The following is a 15522-nucleotide window of genomic DNA, read 5'->3' as shown; positions in this document are numbered from 1 at the left end:
AAATACAAGGGGCATGTATATTCTTACTTGAATCTTGGTGTGCTTTGTGTATTTCTTCCAGATCTGTGCAGTTATTGTTAGTGTGAAACATTATCTCTGTGTAGGAGCTTCCTGTCATTAAGACCAGTCACTGCTGCTCTCTTTCCTTGTGCAGGGTGGCTGGTCTTGCCTCCGCCCCCTCCTGAACTTGTTAAAGCATCCTTTAGTGGGTGGAGCCAGCTGGGGCCCTTTTACAGCTCTTCTCCCTGCACAAGCACAGCAATGATGTCACTTCTACTTTTACAAAGTAAAATATGGGTTTTCAAGGCATTTGGTGGGCACAATTGGATTTATATCCTTTGTGGCTATTTAGGAGTATATTTAAATTCAAGTTCTCATGCCTGGAGTTCAGCTTTAATAATTTCATGAGTACAGTATACTTTGTTAAGACTTTGCACTGTTTAACCACTTTACTACCGCTTACGGGAATACTACTGCGGCAGAGTGGCTCGTTCCCGTCCAGTCACGTAGTATTAACGTGACTGGACTCCTCCCCTTCTGGGCGGCGCTTGCGCGCCGCCGGAGGCTCGCTCCCGCTGTTTTCATTCACAGCGGGAGTCGGGCCAGGGGAGGAGCAGCGGCGATCGCCGCTGCTCTTACCCGATCGTCGGGGATCGAGTCTGGAGATCCGCCCGCTGTGTGTAAACACAGCGGGCGGATCTCCATAGTGACAGGGAGTGACAGATCGGACTGTTCAGCATAGCTGGACATCCGATCTGTCCATGAATCACATAGTCACCTCCCCCCCTACACGTCAGTAAGCACCAGGCATACATTAACCCCTCCCTCTCCAATAAAATTAACCCCTTCCCTGCCAGTGTCATTTTTACAGTAACAGTGCATATATATAGCACTGATTACTGCAGTAATGTCACTGGTACCCCCAAAAGTGTCAAAAATGTCAGTCAGGGGTCCGGTCTGTCCGCCGCAATGTCGCAGTCCCGCAAAAAAAATCGCAGATCGCCGCCATTACGCGTTAAAAAAAAAACACCAAAAATGACAGAAATCTTTCCCTTTGTTAGTAAACGCAATAACTTTTGCGCAAACCAATCAAAATACGCTTATTGCGATTTTTTTTACCAAACATATGTAGCATAAAACAAATTGGCAAAAAACTTTTAAAAAAATTGGTTTTTACATCTTTTTTGGGGGGAATTTCATATAAAAAAATGTGAAAAATATTGTTATTTTTTCAAAATAAACGCTCTTTTTTTGTTTATAGCGCAAAAAGTAAAAATCGCACAGGTGATCAAATACCACCAAAAGAAAGCTCTGTTTGTGGGAGAAAAAGGACGTAAATTTCGTTTGGGTACGGCGTCGCACGACCGCGCAATTGTCAGTTGAAGTCGCACAGCGCCGAATCGCAAAAAGTGGCCTGGACGGAAGACAGCAAAATCCTCCGGTTGTAAAGTGGTTAATAAGAGTGTTAACTTGCAGCAGAGAACTGGGCGTGCATACCTGTGTGCATTCCTGGTTCTCAGACTTTGCTGTCAAACTAACAAGTTCATTTTGCAATTACAGTCAAGTTAAAGTGCAGGAAAATGCAAGGTGCGCTTACCTGGTAACCACCCCCCACCTCCAGGTTAAAATACACTCAATTGAAGCCATTAAAAGATTTGGGATTGATAGCTTTTCCGGGACCCCATGGTAAGATCCAGTGATGTCCCCGAAGCTTACAGGAAGGCTGGTTAAAGTACACATTTTTATATTGTGTATTTTTATCAGCTTTAACATGTTTTAATCAGGGGGTAGGGCGACTTCCAGGTAAGTAGACCTTACATGAATTTCTTTCTAATCATAGCATATTGGGATTTTTATGGTGCCAAAACACATTTTTTTCTTTAAAAATATAAAAAAAAAAATTTACACACATTAAAAACATGCTAAAAGTACATTATTCATATACAGCAAAACATTACAGTTAGTTGTTTCTTCCGTATAGACTACACTGTTGTTCCTCTACATGTTTCCCCAACAACAGAGTGTTGCCCTATTCTTTTATATATATACAGTATCTCACAAAAGTGAGTACACCCCTCACATTTTTGTAAATATTTTATTATATCTTTTCATGTGACAACACTGAGGAAATGACACTTTGCTACAATGTAAAGTAGTGAGTGTACAGCTTGTATAACAGTGTGAATTTGCTGCCCCCTCAAAATAACTCAACACACAGCCAGTAATGTCTAAGCCACTGGCAACAAAATTGAGTACACCCCTAAGTGACAATGTCCAAATTTGGCCCAAAGTGTAAATATTTTGTATGGCCACCATTATTTTCCAACACTGTCTTAACCCTCTTGGGCATGGAGTTCACCAGAGCTTCATAGGTTGCCACTGGAGTCCTCCTTCACTCCTCCATGATGGCATCACAGAGCTGGTGGATGTTAGAGACCTTGCGCTCCTCCACCTTCCGTTTGAGGATGCCCCACAGATGCTCAATAGGGTTTAGGTCAAGAGACATGCTTGGTCAGCTTGGTCAGTCCACCTTCACCCTCAGCTTTTTTAGCAAGGCAGTGGTCGTCTTGGAGGTGTTTTTGGGGTCATTATTATGTTGGAATACAGCCCTGCGGCCCAGTCTCTGAAGGGAGGGGATCATGCTTTGCTTCAGTATGTCACAGTACATGTTGGCATTCATGGTTCCCTCAATGAACTGTAGCTCCCCAGTGCCGGCAGCACTCATGCATCCCCAGACCATGACATTCCCTCCACCATGCTTGACTGTAGGCAAGACACACTTGTCTTTGTACTATTCGCCTGGTTGCCACCACACACGCTTAACACCATCTAAACCAAATAAGTGTATCTTGGTCTCATCTGACCACAGGACATGGTTCCAGTAATCTATGTCCTTAGTCTGCTTGTCTTCAGCAAACTGTTTACAGGCTTTCTTGTGCATCATCTTTAGAAGAGGCTTCCTTCTGGGACGACAGCCATGCAGACCAATTTAATGTAGTGTGCGGCGTATGGTCTGAGCACTGACAGGCTGACCCCCCACCCCTTCAACCTCTGCAGCAATGCTGGCAGCACTCATATGTCTATTTTCCAAAGACAACCTCTGGATATGACGCTGAGCACATGCACTCAACTTCTTTGGTGGCCTGTTCTGAGTAGAACCTGTCCTGTTAAATCACTGTATGGCCCTGGCCCAGCTCAGTTTCAGGGTCTTGGCAATCTTCCTATAGCCTAGGCCATCTTTATGTAGAGCAACAATTCTTTTTTTTAGATCTTTAGAGAGTTCTTTGCCATAAGGTGCCATGTTGAACTTCCAGTGACCAGTATGAGAGAGTGAGAGCGATAACACCAAATTTAACACACCTGTTCCTCCATTCACGCCTGAGACCTTGTAACACTAATGAGTCACATGACACCAGGGAGGGAAAATGGCTAATTGGGCCCAATTTGGACATTGTCACTTAGGGGTGTACTGACTTTTGTTGCCAACGGTTTAGGCATTAATGGCTGTGTGTTGAGTTATTTTGAGGGGACAGCAAATTTACACTGTTATACAAGCTGTACACTCATTACTTTACATTGTAGCAAAGTGTCATTTCTTCAGTGTTGTCACATGAAAAGATATAATAAAATATTTATAAAAATGTGAGGGGTGTACTCACTTTTGTGAGATACTGTATGTCCCCATTGGAGAGTTTTCCCATTATGTCCTATCCTAACAGAAAGTAAGCTGGATCTTTACAATAGTTATGCAGAGAGCAATAAAAAAAAGCCTGACATGGCTTCTCACCCTTTTGTGTTCCACTGAAAGAAATCAAAAGATTTGGCTGAAATTGCTTTCAACGCTTCTAAATTTCTGGCTTGGGATTGTGCAACCACAAAATATTGAGCATCATGTACTTATAAGTTTTATGAAGCATTATCCAGGGTAGCTTATGATTAGTTGTGGCAATGTTCACCACAGGAGATCTCCAAGCTTTTGCGATAGACATTTTCGCAGCTAGTGGAATATAAAAGATGAGGGATTGGATAGGTCTAGGATATTATCTGTCAAATCATTAAGAAGCACAGTTTTAGCATTTTTAACAAGGTTTACAGATGTCACGGAATAGATAAGGGAGAACACTGGTCCAAAAGCGCTTGATTTTCAGATATGTCCACCAAATATAATACCTGGTCCCCACATGTCTCCAGCCTGTGAAGCATAAAGGGAAGGCATCAGGGAAGAGCAAGTTTTGTTGGTATCATGTACCAGCGAGACAGAATTCTATAATTCACCTCAACAAGAGTGGTGTTAAAGATCCCTTTGTGCACCATAGTAGACCATCTAGACCAGTCCCCTACATCTATGTCTATTCCCAGATCCATATCCCAAGCTAATTGGTGGGGTAGCTTTGTCGAGGTCTCAGAAAGGAAACGATACATTGCTGATACTCCCCCTCTTGAACCAGTATCCCACATGCACCTGTTCTCAAAGAATGTCCTTGATGCTATGTCATCTGTAATTTGCTTAAGGGAATTCAGAAAGTGAAATATTTGATGAAGGGAGAACATTTCCGACGAGGGCATGCAAAGGGTTTGGAGGAAGTACTCATCTGCTGATTTTATCCCTCTGTGGTCGAGGAAATGCCCTATCCTGTACAATCCCTTGTTAATCCACCATGAGAAGCATTGTGGGGAGAGCCCCGGAGGGGGGAGGGGGGGGGGAGGACAAAGGATTACTTGAAAGAAGGGCCATTGGAATATGTGCAGACCTGAGAGTACCGGTATACGTTTTGCTGACAGAGTCCTAGAGATGGAAAGGTTGAACATAACATCGCCTTGCAATCCTTGGTAAATCTATTAGGAGTGGAGACCCCACTTGGCTTCCAACTTGACACAGTCAGGTTGTTAATAGAGAAACCTTGTGTCAGCTGAATTAATTGAGCAACCTTGTAGTATCGCTGAAACTTTGGAACCCCCAGATTGCCAGAAGATTTTGTAGCGTCCAAGGTTTTGCGTGCCACGTTGCAACCCTTCAAGCCCCAGATATATTCAAAATATTGAAGTGTTTTTTAGATGAAGAGATGGAACTGAATCTGGAAGAGAACAAGGCCTCAAAGTGTATCTAGTCCCAAGAACAAAAATATTGCAGCTTACCAGCCCTTAGATGTTATGGCTGCAATCATTTTTGTGTTTTTCTTTATTTAAATCTGAGGATTCTGCCAGAAATAAATTTCCTGTCCTGGGATGACAACACTTACTCTTTGTACTGTACCCATGGAGAAGTAGTGTTGTAACCCTAGGACAGGACTACAATAACCACCCCTGTCCTCTTCTCCATAACACAGATAACAGGTGTTTGGGAGTCCTCGGAGATAGTTTGGAAGGGAACAAGGCAGTTGGCAGAGGTATAATGCACAGGAAGTTGTCAGCTCACAAGGTTTCTGAAGGACTAACAGCATTTATTGATAAATTGTATATTAAACAGACCAGAAGGAAGAAGATAAAATAGGTTTATTATTTTTAATGTTTTATTATTATTAGTTTTACAAATACTTAAGCAGAAAATCCAGTTAAAATGTGATAAAAATGAATAGTCCGTTAAAAGATAAAATAACAAAACCAGGTTTTGCTGCAATATTCAGATTTAATCCGGAGATTTCCCCTGCAGTATCTTTTTCTGTCATTAGATGTCCTCAGTCTGATGGCCAGCATCATTCAATTTACCAATTTACTGGTAAGAAAAAGCCAAACAGTGATGAGCTCATCTCTCTTTGTCACTTCTCTCTCTCCTTCTATCAGCATGCTCCTTGTCAGCACATTAATTGATAGGCTCCTTGTGCTGCTACTTCCTCTCACACTTCAGCTCTGCTGCACAAGGACTGCAGGAAGCTGATACCAGATCACATTCAGGAACTTTCATTTAAAAATACATTGATAATTGTAGAGTTGTACTGATTTGTGACTATTATATATGCATATAGTCCAGCTTTAAAAATCACCCTAGACAAACTTAAAGTGTGTTTCCACTTCTGCAATCAGATTTTAGAAAACCCCACTATATGTTTGCTACACATTCCTATTCACACATCATGCCTGAAAAATATTTGAAAAAATATTTCTTACCTTTTGGATGTTTCTCCGGAGAGGTGTCATGGCTGAATGCAAGGTTTTTTAACAGTCTGTCCTCATTAACATGCAATTCAAAAAGCCCAAACGCTACACCTTTTACCATTTGTTAGGGCAGTGTTCAAATCTAGGTATAATGAATAATGAGGATCTCCCTGCACAGTACAGACAGGGTTACTAATGACAAACACAACTGCACAGCCCCCTGATAAACAAAGAAAACTACCTAGGATTTTTCCTTGCTAGAGAGTACAGAATAAGCATTTAAAGAAGATTTTTTATGCTTTGTAAATAGGGGCATGTAAACAATAAAGCAGGTATTTTCCCAATTTGGCTGCAAACATGGAAATACATTTAAGATGTGCCTTCCTCAATGTATTTGCTAAAATGGCAACATTTTGAAAAAAATCTCCCAATTTCGGGGAAATAAAAACTCTCAGTTTTGTTCATCTCTACTTATTATAATAATAATAATAGTAATAATAACTATGCTGTATGCTCTAAATAGCTTTTCCACCCTATACCGAATAATCATGTGACCCTATCTGAACCCATTCATGCACCCCCTGTTATTCTATAGTGGCATCTACAGTCATGACTAATAACCTGAATTTAGCAACTTAAACACTGGTATATGTGGTTGACTACTGCATGAAACTTAACCACGCTGTGTACTTTTCATAACCAAAAGCAAAGTGAGACAGAAACTAGCTGTCTTACAAGCTGTCCCTAAGTGACATTTCATATATCTGTGTCTATCTGGGTGTAACCAGTTTAAAGCATAGCTTGCACTTCAGGCAATATCCGCTTATGCATTGCGGCCCCCTTCTTTAGCCGCTGCATGAAGTACAAAAAAAAGAGCCTTTGTTGTAAGAAATGGATAATATTCTCACTTTTCCCAGACTTCCATAGTGTAGGGGTGGCATCACCCTCCTACCTATGAGATCCCAGGGAATACCGAGTAGCTCAGATCTTCAAGAAGATGCTGCAGCACAGTACAAGAAGATCATCTTCTTGTGAGATTTGGGCTACTCAACAGTCTCCAAGATCTGGCCAGAATGAGGATTGTTGTGATTGTAAATGTTCACCATGTAAAAGAGCCCATTCAATTTAAAATGAACGCCAAAACATTTTTGTATAGATATTAAAAAAACTTTATTAATACCCTTTCCCCCTTTTTTTAAGTGATCATATTCCCCCTGTTCACAGCTGCATAAGAGCTGGGGAAGGAAAAGCAGCAGTATACTGAGCTTCCCAGTGAATGGCTGTGCAGCAGGGGTGTGTCAGGACAAGTCTGATCATTGGAGGAGAGTACACTGAGTTCCCAGCATAGCTAGAGAACTGACCCTGGTGCGCTCTCCTGCTTAGTGTGGTCCGTTTTAATAGGAAAGCAAGGGGACTGGCAGGAACACCAGAGATTTCACATAAAGGAAGCAATGCGAAGAGAACAGGATAGTTTCTCATACAAGTACATGGTACATCAGGCACATATCAGGAATATGAAGTGTTGGGGTAACATACGCTTTAACTCGCCCTCGTCTGGGCACTGTGAGAGGAAGACAGGGAAAGGTACTATACTATACTATACTATACTATACTATACTATACTATACTATACTATACTATACTATACTATACTATACTATACTATACTATACTATACTATGTAACTTTACCCCCTACAGGTTTTTTTGGACTTTTATCCAATGTCTTAGGGAGGGGGACACCTTGAATAGTTGGATCTTATCACTGATGTGCAAAAAAAGAACTCCAATTTAATGTAGACCTAAACACAATCACTAAAATCTCTTATAAGCTTTAACATGTCATTTCATGAGTTACTATCAAATATTTACCTATATTATATATCTGCCGCTTTCAATAAACAAAATACCTGGCGATCCTGCCATGTAGGTCCTTGTTCAGGCACTTCCTGTATGGTGTGACAACTGTCTCTCAGTTGCACACCTGTTGTTGTCAGCCTGTCACATACTCCTCTAGTCGAAGCTGCAAGCAACCATGCTGACACACATTGTGCAGTCGGGGGCAAACATTGTCACTATTAGGAAGCAGGTGCAAAGCAAGGATGTGCAGCCGACTGTGGACCAAGTGTATGTAGACAGGCAGTGGCTGAAATAGCTGAAGTAAATTAGCAGCACTGAGATGCAAAGAACGATGAAAAAAGTGAGAACGATTTTGGGGTTGATTAACTAAAACTGGAGAGTGAAAAATCTGGTACAGCTCTGCATAGAAACCAATCAGCTTTCAGGTTTTATTGTCCAAGCCTAATTGAACAACCTGAAGTTAAAGCGGAGTTCCACCCAAAAGTGCAACTTCCGCTCATTTGCTTCCTCCCCCCCTCTGGTGCCACATTTGGCACCTTTCGGGGAGTTGGGGGGAACGGGTACCTGTTTTTGAGAGGTACCCTTCAACACTTCCGGGAGACGGCGCCGCAGCACCATCCCTCGGAAGTTTGGCCCCCTCCTCCTTTCCCCGCCGCCGAGCCAATCCGAATGCGCAGCGCGCTTTGCGCATGCGCAGTAGGGACCCGCCCGTGAAGCCGCAAGGTGTCACTGCCGGGTTCCTTTACCGGCAATGGCGGCGGCAGCACCCGGCAGCCGATGGAAACATCCGCTGAAGTCCCGACATCACTGGACTCCAGGACAGGTATGTGTCCTAATATTAAAAGTCAGCAGCTACAGTATGTGTACAGTATATGTAGCTGCTGACTTTTAAATTTTGGAGGCTGGAGGCTGGAACACCGCTTTAAAGAGGAAGTAAACTCTCTCTTTTTACTTGTACCTACAGGTAAGCCTATAAAAAGGCTTACCTGTAGGTACTGTGAATATCTCCTAAACTTGCACAGTTTAGGAGATATTCAGAGTGCATGCAGCAGATGACATCATCTGGGCATGTGTTCTGAAGGTCCGGCTTACTGTGCCGGACCTTCAGAGCCCATGCCGCAAACAGGGGGCTTCCGCATGCATCCGTGACTTCTTTCTTGTGCCAGGCGTCCCACGATTTTGTTTGTACAACTATCAGGGGCAACAATCACAGCAAAATTGCTCTGCGATCGGGGCACCATGAGAATGAACAGGAACAGCAAGCGTGTCCCACATTTTGCAGTGATTCGGGATCGTGGGCAGAATTGCATCGATTCTACCCGTGACCTGGAAGGCCATGGTGTGAACGGAGTCTAAACAATAGCTACTAAATTGATGAATAAGGTGCTAATAATCAGCTCATTGAAATAAAATCATCATACAGACTCATTGGCAACAGACAACACAAATCCATTGGCAGGTAAAATAGTACATATACAGTATTTATTTTGTGTATTTAACTGTTTGCCTGGAGTTCAGCTCTTTGCTTATGCATTTACTATAGCGCTGTTCTTTTCACACATCTACTGATGCTTAAAGGCAAGCTTTTTTAACAGAAGCTTCCTGTAATAAAGACCGGTCACTGCTGCTATCTCTCCTTGTGCGAGGTGGCTGGTCTTGTTTCCGCCCCCTCTTGTAGTTTTCTGCAGGCAGCCTACAGTGGCTGGGGTATGTCGGGCCCCTCCCACAGCTCTGCTCTCTGCACAGGTTATGTACAGCACAATGATGATATCACTGCTACTTTTACTAAGTAATAACTAGATTTGATAAGGCATTTTGTGCACCCAAAGTGATTTCATGTTTTTTTGGCTATTGAGGAATATATTTCAATAAAGGTTTTTGTGCTCAGAATTCAGCTTTAAATCTGTCACTAGGAAGATATTAAAAATGTTGGGGTTTCATAATCTTAATTTGGGGAACAGATCCTTTGTTCCTGTCATCTTCTTTCCATTAAGAGGCATGTCTAAATCACCCACATGTACATGTACACTATGTTGTGAAAAGTATTTGGACGCCTGCCTTTACAGGCACATTAACTTTAATGATATCCCAGTCTTAGTCTGTAGGGTCAAATATTGAGTTGGCCCACCCTTTGAAGCTATAACAGCTTCAACTCTTCTGGGAAGGCCGTCCACAAGGTTAAGGTGTGTGTCTATGGGAATGTTTGACTATTTCTCCCAGAAGCGTATTTGTGAGGTCAGGCACTGATGTGGACCAGAAGGCCTGGCTGGCAGTCTCCACGCTAATCATCCCAAAGGTGTTCTATGAGGTTGAGGTCAGGACTGGTGCACAGTCATTTTGGAACAGGAAGGGGCCATCCCAAAACTGTTCCCACAAAGTTGGGAGCATGAAATTGCCCAAAATGTCTTGGTATGCTGACGCCTTAAGAGTTCCTTTCACTGGAACTAAGGGGCCAAGCCCAGCCCTGAAAAACAACCCAACACCATAATCCCCCCTCCATGGACCAGTGCCCAATGCAAGGTCCATAAAGACATTGACAAGCAAGTTTGTGGTGGAAGAACTTGAATGTCCTGACTTCAACCCAATAGAAAACCTTTGGGATGATTCAGAGTGGAGACTGCGAGCCAAGACTTCTCTTCAACATCAGTGCCTGACCCCACAAATGCGCTTCTCGAAGAATGGTCAAACATTCCCATAGACACACTCCTAAACCTTGTGGACAGCATTCCCAGAAGAGTTGAAGCTGTTAAAGCTGCAAAGGATGGGCCAAATCAATATTGAACCCTACGGGCTAAGACTGGGATGCTATTAAAGTTCATGTGGGTGTAAAGGCAGGCATCACAATACTGAAGACAATATAGTGTGTATACCTATGAGGGTAGGACACTATAATAGTCTTCTGATAAAATGTGGGAGAATGGGCACATTTTATGCATTACTTTGTCACACAATGCTTTTATTGAGTGGTAGCCTCCATAAGGACAGCACATTACAAAGATCACGGCTGGGTTTACCCGAGGACAGCTCTGGTCTTATGCTTTGAGGTTACATTCTGTGTATGATTAACAGAGTCCTGGCTCACAGACAGCTGATCCCAGGCTGCTGCTGATGCCATTCAACTGACAAGACCATGAAGCTGAGCATGTGGAGGCTTTAAAAGAGGATCTGTGTACAAACAACAAAAAGTATTATTCTTATCTTAATTGCACTGGATGGGTTTTTTTTTCCATGACTCCATTCTGAGGACGGGGAGGCGAGCTGGGGGAAGGGTTATTCTGATGAACATATGCTCATTAACATAATAATGCACGTAGCAAATGTTTACATTGCAGCACCGCAGTAAGCGCACGAATGTGGAATATTATATAACCACGGGAGGCTGATAAATATTTAAGCTATGTGAAATTCTGAGATCAGTTTGCACAGACGTGGGGGGTATGTACAAAGCAGCTGCTGAGATCTGGCGTGTTGCTTTGTCAGATTTTGTCAGCTTTTCGACATTTTTGACGCTGTTGGTTTCTATTGAATATTTGGCAAATGAGGAGAAGGAAATTGTGTTAACACTATTCAAAAGAGCCACGTTGTCCTCACTTAAAGTGGTTCTAAAGGCTGAAGGTATTTTATCTTAAAGTGTAAGCTAAATATCAAAGTGAACTTACCCTGTAATGCATTCTCTGCATTAAGGTAAAAAAACCTTCTGAGTGCTCAACTCCCCCTTATACTTACCTGAGCCCTATCTCAATCCAGCGATGTACATGAGAGTAGTGGTTTTCTTCGCTTTCTCCCAACTCATAGGCTCAGAGACAGCAGTGGAAGCCTTTTGCTCCCACTGCTGTCAATCACAGCCTGTGAGAAGGGAGCGGGGGGGGGGGGGGGGGAAGCCCACGAAAGTGCCCCCATACAAAGCAGCTTGGTATGGTGGGCACTCAGTGCGGGACCCAATAACAGGAGGGGGGTCGGCAACTGGTTGATCATGATCCATACGGCAGTTATGGCCATATGACAGGTGGATTGCGACCCCATCATCCTGTCAGCTCCACCATGCCATGCCCACTGCCTCTTGGACCCATGATCAGAGTGGCAATATGCATTGCAGGGCCAGGGAAAGTCCTAGTATCCTCCTCAGCTCTGAAGTGCCATATGACACAGCTCAGGGGAGACTTGGAGGAATTTCCCTCACTCCACTGGGTAATTCTGCTTTTGAGGTCTGGTGAGAAATCTTACAGACAGAGGGGAGAATTTGTGCTATGAGCAATTTTAGTATTGGGGTGTAGATATTTGTACTGGAAGAGTGTATTTTTGTTTGTGAGTAGAGATGGGTGGTACTCTTGACCCATGTGTAACATACTACTGTACTCTGGAATGCTTACTACTGACCCCTGCTCTCTGCATTACTTACTACTGACTCCTGCACTTTGTGTTACTTACTACTGACCCCTGCTCTTTGTTTTACTTACTACTGACCCCTGCACTCTGCATTACTTACTACTGACACCCTGCACTTTATGTTACTTACTACTGACCCCTGCACTCTTCATTACGTACTACTATCCCCTGCACTTTCCGTTACTTACTACTGGCCCCTGCGTTTTGTGTTACTTACTACTCACCCCTGCACTCTGCGTTACTTACTACTGACCCCCTGCACTTTGTGTTAGTTACTACTGACCCCTGCACTCTGCATTACTGACTACTAACCCCTACACTTTGTGTTACTTACTACTGGCCCCTGCACTTTGTGTTACTGCAGACCCTGCACTCTGAATTACTTACTGCTGACCTCTGCACTTTGTGTTACCTTACTACTGACCCCTGCACTTTGTATGACCTACTACTGACCCCTGCACTTTGAGTTACCTTACTACTGACCCCTGCACTTTGTATTACTTACTACTGACCCCAGCACTTTGTGTTAGTCCTGACCTTTGCACTCTGTGTTACATACTACTGTACTCTGCAATACATACTGCTTTACTCTGCATTATGTACTACTGAAGCCATTCACTCTGTGTTACTACTGACCCCTGCACTTTGTGTTACTTACTACTGCGTGATGCACTCTGCGTTTACACTACCGGCCCCTGCACTTTGTGTAACTTACTACTGATCTCTGCACTTTGTTACTCCTGACCTTTGCACTGTGTGTTACATACTTCTTTATTCTGCATCACATTCTACTGACCCTTGCACTCTGTGCTACTTACCCTGACCCCTGCACTAGTGTAGCTTTCTACTAACCCCTCTCAAATTCTCCTTTATTTTTACTGAGTCTTGCTAGGTTACCTCCTTAAAAAAGTGTGCTGCACTCTGGTGATCCTTGATTTCTTCCATGATGTTCAGGTATATCTCCACCTCTCCAGGGTTGCCTACCCCTGCACTTGACACTTATACTCAAAGAATTGGTGGTCTAATATTACTATAGGTGCAGCTCTTTTGTGTCACATGGATCTCTGCAAACATGTCATGTAACCTGCCTGCTTTCTATATTTAACCTCATCTATCTTCTTTCTGCAGATTCCACCAGCAAAGAGAAGCCAGACAAGAGAGGCCAGAAGGGGAATGTGCAGGTATTTACTGTCATGCAAAAGACATATGATTGAAAGACACAGGCATTTACACCATTGCCCTTTGCTAGAGGGAGTGCAGTGTATATAACAAGAAAACCTGAATGCATTTCTCTGTGAGGGTTTGAGTTATGAAAACTAAAAGTGATAGTTAAAGGAACAGTCCACCTAAAGCTGGAAAGAGCACAATAGTCGATGCCAGCAGTTTAAATCAACCACGGCGCTTCAGCTTTTTAAATGCTCAGAAACGTTAGCAATGAGATCTCCACTCACTTGTTAAGGCAATTACAATATGTATGGAGAGCACAGCTGGAGATATAGGACTCAGAAACTGGCTCCAGACTCCCTGAAAGATATAAGAAGTCTGTCAGTGAGCAGATCTTCCATACCACTATAATTGCAAATAAACTTTAACTAACTACTGACATATAAAAAGTAATTTTCAATCTTTTTAAATTTGTATATTTTTTTAAATATTATCTGGTGATCCCACTATGAAGGGCATGGTTTATGCACTCTCTGTTCTGGGGTGATGAATAGTCTCTTTGTCACTTAATCGTTTCCTTGTTGTCACCCTATCACATAATTCTCTGGTGGGGACTACAAGCAGCCATGCTAACACACAATACACAGGCATGGTACACTGTTGATCAGGAAGACGATCCAGAGCAATGATGTGGAGCCAATGCTGGAGTGAGTGAATGTAGATACAGAAGGGTGTGCTATGGTGGCCAATTCAAGTGTAAGAAAACACGATAGAAAGAGAACTTCAGTTGTATGTAGGCTTTATGTAGGCTTTATCTTTTGGTGCTTCTGGTCTAATTTTACTACCCCCTCCAATGATCTAGAGGTCCAGAGCCATAAGCATATGTGTCCCCAAATCTGCCAGCTGATGGCTCATGGCCGACATTATACTTATTGTTTGTGACAGTCACAGGCAACATTGTGAAAACAGTGCAAGAAGAAGATAAATATTATCTATTATACTATATATAGGTAAATATTAATTGTTACCAGCATTGTCTTAAAACAAAAAGTGTCCATCTGACATTATTTTTTTTTAGTCATTTTTTTTTTTTTTTTTAAGATAGATATATACAAATTATAATGTAATTGTTCCACCAACACTTTATGGTAAATTCATTATGACATAGTAATATAGTACTGTATATGTGGATCCTTCCCTAGTATAGTTTTTAAGAGTACTTTGTATGATGAAGAGTCAGCAACATTGGAGTGCTTTGCACCATCTTGTGGTCATAACGGGTACTGTTATTCTTTTTTTTTTGTACATTTTTAAAAAATGTTATTTTATGTTGGCCATAAATGCATATTTTTTATGTATCAGATTTTTTGATCTGATGAATCTATACCACTGGATGCCTAAAATCATCATGCAACACAAACAGTAAATCCACTTTCATCAGTCAGATTGCTTTCCATGTCAAACATTTAATATGAAAAAGTAAATGAACCTTTAGAATCAGTGGATTGCTCCATACACCACATGAATACAATTTTCTAAGTCAATTATTCAATATTTTTGGCATAATGTCTCACCTTATACAGTTTTTTCAAGATAATAGAGGATGTTGCCAGTAATAATACTTTCTGTTCCACGTTGACAACTCCAAACTGCTACTTTCCAATTAGCAGCTGTGTTTTGAGCTTACAATGTGTGTTCCTTTAGTTGGGTGTTGGTATGCCCATCAGGCCTGTGGGGGGGAAAACCATAGACCTGATAGGCATCTCATCGGCCAACTGAAGGAGCACCCATGGCAGCATCCTAGTGCTGTCACAATAGACCAGCAAGGGCTATTAGACTGATGCCGATGATGGTTATTTTGTAGCAGAGATTGCTACTACAAACTGCAAGTTGCAGGAAAGAAATTTTCTCGATTCTCCCATCAACACAGACAGTATTGCTGCAGGAATCCCTCCTGCCAGGGAACTGTTTTCTCCCAGGGAGTGAGGGGTTAAGCCATCCCTGCCAGGAGAAGACAGTG

The 15522-nt window shown here is 42.4% G+C and overlaps 1 protein-coding gene across 2 annotated transcripts in view; it reads left to right on the top strand.

Annotated features, from left to right (window-relative positions):
- LOC309554439 (uncharacterized protein) overlaps window positions 1-15522 on the top strand; it is a 94323-nt gene that overhangs the window by 44001 nt on the left and 34800 nt on the right. For both annotated transcript variants that reach the window (XM_082256179.1, XM_082256178.1), the window contains exon 3: window positions 13467-13519. In XM_082256179.1, coding sequence (XP_082112305.1) covers window positions 13467-13519 — 53 coding nt within the window. The remainder of the gene's footprint in view (window positions 1-13466; window positions 13520-15522) is intronic.

Source organism: Pelophylax lessonae, assembly GCF_965119305.1.
Source record: "Pelophylax lessonae genome assembly, chromosome: 4".
NCBI lineage: Eukaryota > Metazoa > Chordata > Amphibia > Anura > Ranidae > Pelophylax > Pelophylax lessonae.
Note: the sequence above shows the minus strand (reverse complement) of the source record. Positions and strands in the feature narration are given on the sequence as shown.